Here is a 6,000-nt window from a genome sequence, read left to right as displayed (position 1 = left end):
TGCAAATGGGGAATCTGCAAAAGCAGGAGCTGTCCAAGGACATTTGCCAGATGTGGCTTGCCCATTTCAGTTCCCTATGCTACTGAAATCCTGCTAAATAAATTCACTGCACAGTGTGGATGCCCTGTAATAATAAGAACACCGCACAGTGGATTCATCAGTATTAAGAATAAATAAATAAAAAATAAACATGGTTATTATAGGAGTGCAAAAAATAAGATGACTTAGGGAATATGAAACAAGTGGTATTTATTTTGGACCGAGTGTACACTTCAAGAAAAGTAAATGGCTGCAGTTCTCCGGCGCGTGGCTAGAGGGCGGTGCAGGGAACAGAATGTCCTATTCGCAGCCATTGCACACAGCTCATTTTCCAGATCAGGATTCTGCATCTGCCTTCCTGTTTGGAGAAATCCAGGAACAGTGTATTGTGGAAGCCTACTGAGAGATTGGCAGGGAGAAAGCCTGACTGGTGCCTGATCCTGGGAGCCTTCTGCGCCTGAGCCTGTCCTGACAGCAGGGGAGCCTGGGGATTTGGGGGGGTGCACCCCCCTCTGACATCTCCATGGCTGAGACTAAAATCATCTACCATATAGATGAAGAAGAAACCCCTTATCTGGTCAAGCTACCCGTCTCTCCGGAAAAAGTCACCCTTGCAGATTTCAAAAATGTGCTCAGCAACAGACCTGTCCACAGCTACAAATTCTTCTTCAAATCCATGGACCAGGATTTTGGGTGAGCTGTGCACATAGCACACAGCTGGCAGATGACAGCCCAGCATGTGTGTCTTTCTGTCTGTCTGTGTGTGAGTGAGTGTGTGTGTGCAGTGCGCTGCAAGCTGACATTTCCTTGCAGTGACTGATATACTTTCTGTTTTCCATTTGCAGAACACTGTAAATGTAAATATGTTTGCATTGCATTGTTTGCAGCACCTGTCACGCTGTTAGAAATCTATCTATACAGATCCATGACTTTGCTAGTTCTCTATGTGTATATATATATATATATATATATATATATATATATATATATATATATATATATATATATATATATATATATATATATATATTTATATATTGATATCTATTACCTTTCTATATCTCTATTAAAGTGATGCAATAATGTATGTCCTTAATCGATCTATCTGAATTAGATATTTTACAACTAAACTGTATTTTGCTAGTGTTATGTTTACTGTTGAAAGCTGCTTACAGATGCTGGTTGAACGTGTGTGGCACAATTTGGCTTGATGGTTTTGCGCTGCTTGGCTTCTCTGCGAACTGGAATGCACAAGTCGGATGTGTGTACCCATTTGCGCTATTGGGTGGGGAGGCGTTCAGGGACACCGCTGTGCGCACTTATCAATGGAGAATCCATAGCAAATAGGGTTTTTTTAATTTAATTTTATTTACTTGTCTGACCACTATGCCCATCCCAACAGCACCTGACAGGTGGTGTCTGCTGGCAACTTACTCGCCCATTCTGGATGTTTTTGGATCATCACGTCATCTCGTGCCTGTGGGTATCTTAAGGGTTCTTGTGCAAGAGAGAGATTGTCATCTGATATGGTCAGTCTTTTGCCAGTCTCTATACTGTATGGCGTAGGAGCAGTTGCATTGGAAGACCACTGAGAGCCATGGCAAATTACGCATGACATTCTGGCCGTAGTTATAAAAAAAGGTGTAATAAAGTGTGTGTGTGTGTGTGCGTATATATATATATAATATTTATATATATATATACACACACACATAATATAATATTTTTTTTTTCTCGTACATACACACACACACAGTGTAGCCAGAGTGATATCTGCACAATATTATATTTCCAGTGGTGTGACACTTAAATAGTGAAAAATCCTATTTCTGGTTATTTCTGCTGATAAAACGGCAATGGGTAGCGACAACTTGCTTGTGCGCCATACTATGCAATAGGTTGTTACAAAGACGTTATCTTTTCAGTACTGAATAGCTGCTGGTCATACTGGATGAGGGGGGGGGGGGGGGGGGGCTGAAGGGGATCAGACATTTGTCCACTAGGATGAGAGATAATATACAGTTGCTATGGGTTACTTCACACTTCTACCCTTTTTTTAAATAAGCCCTTATGTCTGTATACATTTCATTTATTTATTTTTTTGCAGTATTAGTGGGTGGGCTAGAACTGAATTTCTGCAGTGCATTAGCAGGTGATTCACACTAATACAACAGGAATGGGGACTTTTTATCTTTTGCAATGTCTCTGCTTCAAAGGCTGTTTCTTGACTGTCATTTTCTATCAAGAATAATTATTAAATGGGAGGGGGAGAAAGACATTGAAGAAGCAAGCAGCATTTCCTAAGCACTGGGATTCAAAGGCTTCCAGGAACATAGCAGGGAGATGGTGAACTGGGCATGAAAGGTGTATTCCAGGGCATAGGGAGCTGTCACATAGGAATGGGAGGGACCTGGGAAGTTTTCCACCTCCCCAGACCCCTCTGATTGCTGTTTGCAGACGCGGTCTGACTCTGACCTTCACGCTTGGAAATTGATTTTGTGCCTTTGAGATCCCATCTGTTTTTAATCCTGAATTGTGACCCCTGTGTTATATATTATGCTTACTTACTATGATGCTAGCAGATGTGTGGGTACAGTGCATTCACACATAGCAACCTATCAGAGCTCAGCATTTGTGAGCCTTCAGGAGTCAAGACAATGAAAGGTTATTGACTGGTCACCAGGGTTACTGCACTGTGCACCTCTCTCTGCAATATAAAATATCTCAATCTTTGTGATTATTTGACCTCTTACCAAGCTGTGTTTCTTTTGTAGTGCTGAGTGATTGTGTGCTCACTGCTTGCTAGTGATTACTGGGGTTATGTTGTTGTTGATGCTGTTAGTGGGTTATATAGATGCCCGTGGGTGTGCTGTCTGATGTCAATGTACCCATCTGGCACACAGCAGGTATTTCCTAGATTCTCAACTTTGGGCATTCCCTGGCCCTGTCAGCTTGGCAGTGCCCGTGCATGAGGGCATGGAGGGCGATGCAGTCTCATCTTGGTGTCTGCATTGGAGGCCCCACAGTTAACATGGAGGAAAGGGGGGGAGGGCACGTCTTCCCTGACACAAGCATGGAGCAAGCGTCAGTGACACAGCCTAGCTGATATTGCAGATGTGTAATGTATACACTGCCCTATGGGCACCTGTACAGTGCTGCATAGACAGGAGACAATGTGACAGAACCTGGGGGCAGAGCAGAATGGGGAGGCGGGCACAGATCTGGAGACACAGGCAGGTGACTGATTGCTGCTCTCATGTATGGAAACGGCTGAGGCTGCTGCCAGAGTCTTGGTGCATCCAATTCAGCAAAGATGGTCTGTGCTAGTGAGAGCATTCCTGCAAACACTGTAACTCCAGTGGTGCTTCTGCAGAACATCAAAATCCAGCATGTCTTCCTCTGTAATAGAATCTGTATCTGTGTCTGTATCTATAGATATTGCCTTGCTGGATATGAGGTTACAGTTATTTCCTGATTGAATGAGTGTATTTATGTACTAAGTTCCATTAACCTTGCCCTATCCTCTTTTAACACTAACCTTCCTCTCTCCACCCTTGACACTATCCTCCCCCCTCTATTGCGGCTGTATTCTGGTGTGGCCAAACTCATCACTGAACATTTTGCCCATATCGCAGCTATCTGAGTTTGGCTATGCAGTACCAATCAGTGCGCCATCCCCTGCCAAACGTTACCTGGGTTGTTGCTGGCACCACTTCCCCGACCCACTCTCTGCACTAAGTGATCTTGGCTATATCAAGATTAAACTCCCTGGCACTTCATAGATGCAGTTGAAGGCACCATGTAACACCAGTTGCAGGTGCGCAGAAATGAACGGCTTCGTCTCTAACCAGTCGCCCTTGATTGCTCTAACCTTTTCCTGGTGAATTGCTAACATTAAGGGTACGATCACACTATGCGCGTTGCGGAATAATGCAAGCCTTAACCACATTTTAATGCACTGCAATGGCTCCTCAGTCGGGGCATTCACATTGTTGTGTTGGTTCCACGATGCGTTGGTTTACAATGTACTAATGCACGCCGAGCTTTGCGCTACTAGACACGGCATACGGTCTGCGCATATTATAAATGACTGGCAACGAGGTACCATGCACTGCGACATTCATGTCACTGCTAGCTGCCAACTTGGAAATCTGTTGCGGTGCTTTGCATGGGCAACGCAATGTATTTGGTCTGAACTTAGTGTAACCCTGACCTCTCACTTTAGCTTGATTGTAACCTTGTTTATGGAGAATATTTTGGCCAAAATGTCTATGTTGCTCTTAACCGATGCTGATTCCTTCGCCTAACCCTACCTACCCAATCTCTACATTAAACTCATCATGGTAATCTCAGGTCTGTTGGTTCATTTGATACCTAGCAGGTAGCTGAGTTTAAACATTGTTATATCAGACAGGTTAGAAAAACAGTTCCAGTCACTCTTACTGACATGGTGAATGGCGTTGCCAAGATGTAGTGCCAGCTCTCAGCTCTTAGGGGCCCAAAGCTCATGGAGAGCAAAAGCTAGTCTATCTGTTCCAATTCCACTGAAGTAGAAATCGGTGAAAAATGTAATAGTGGTAGTGGGAAAAGGTGTCTGAACTTACAGAACAGTGACAGTCAGTTTCCCCCTGAAAGAGCCTTCAGAGTGAGTGTCAGAACTGGACCATGGACCAATGGAAGAACGTGGTCTGGTCTGATGTATCAAGTTTCTTAGATCTTCAGAATTTCTAAATCTCTGTCCAGATGAGCATCTATGGGTTGTGCTAGAAAAAAAAGTCTGATACATGAAAACTTTACCTTGCAACTTCAGAGGGCATGTGAGTAGCAGAGCTGGACTATGGACCAATTGAAGAATGTGGTCTGGTCTAGTCTAATGAATCTTCAATCTTCAGAATTTCCATATCTCAGTCCAGGTGAGCACCTGTGTTATTTGCTCCTACATGGAAGCTCTACCTTCAAACTTTCAGCACTTCCAGAGGAACTGAACTACAACACAGCTTTGAACATTTTGCATCCCCAGCATTATAAATAGAAGATACAAAAATAGTACCTAGCTAAACATCATCCACTGTTGAAAATTTCTGATAAGTGAGTTGCTGCATCAAATTCAGGCTACCGCCATCCTACATAGTTGGGTTGAAAAAAGACATCCATCCATCAAGTTCAACCAGAAAATAAGGTATAACACTAACCTGGACCCTCACATATCCCTGTTGAAGGCGTAAAAACTCCTTACAAAGCATCATCCAGTTAGCCCCAAAAGGGAAAAAAATCCTTCCCGACTCCAGATGGCAATCAGATAAAATCCCTGGATGAACACTACCAGGTATTACCTATTAATTATAGCTATGGATGTCTTTCAACACAAGGAAAGTATCTTAAAAAACACAGATGCAAAACAATTTCATACATTTCATTCTGGGAGCCTCCTGAACAGGTGCTGCCAGGAGCACTTGCGATTGTGGATCCCAGAACGCCACAGTGGTTGGAGAGATGGAGACTAATGATGGTCATGTCTAGGAGAGCTCATGGAGAAGCATGTGATTTATTCGATCAGCTAATTTGCAAAGCTCTTGTTTGCTGTGATCACAATCTGCTTTAGCACATGGTCATGACTTAGAAAATCAGAGACTTACATATCTATCACCTGACCAAACTGATCACCTGCTTCTCCATGAGTTCTCCTGATATGACCATCACTAATGGAGACACTAACAAAGTAATAGAACACTTAGGGGAAAAAATACATTTTGGGGGGGAGATGGTGCTACATATTGTATGTAAAGAGGCCATTAATAATCTCCCCATATTTAATCTCACATCCTCTTTACAGAATATACTACTAACATCCTGGTGACTGATTCTCACAGGACGTTTTCAGAGGTCTTGTGGAATCTGTGCCTGGATGGATCAGAACTTTTTTGACCTCACAAGGGCTTACTCAGTAATGGGCATGAATTG

At 43.1% G+C, this 6,000-nt stretch overlaps 1 protein-coding gene across 3 annotated transcripts in view; it reads left to right on the top strand.

Annotated features, from left to right (window-relative positions):
- Positions 1 to 344: 344 nt before the first annotated feature.
- The window catches only part of DVL1 (dishevelled segment polarity protein 1), a 244,187-nt gene continuing 238,531 nt past the window's right edge, over positions 345 to 6,000 (top strand). For 2 of the 3 annotated variants that reach the window (XM_068240614.1, XM_068240616.1), the window contains exon 1: positions 346 to 732. In XM_068240614.1, the coding sequence (XP_068096715.1) occupies positions 563 to 732 (170 nt within the window). In that variant the 5' untranslated portion in view covers positions 346 to 562. Of the gene's footprint in view, positions 733 to 6,000 lie in introns of all 3 variants that reach the window. The other variant, XM_068240613.1, reaches the window with a different exon arrangement.

The sequence above is a fragment of the Hyperolius riggenbachi genome, chromosome 6 (assembly GCF_040937935.1).
Source record: "Hyperolius riggenbachi isolate aHypRig1 chromosome 6, aHypRig1.pri, whole genome shotgun sequence".
NCBI classification, from domain to species: domain Eukaryota; kingdom Metazoa; phylum Chordata; class Amphibia; order Anura; family Hyperoliidae; genus Hyperolius; species Hyperolius riggenbachi.
The sequence above is the reverse complement of the archived record's forward strand: the minus strand, read 5'-3'. Positions and strand labels throughout refer to the sequence as shown.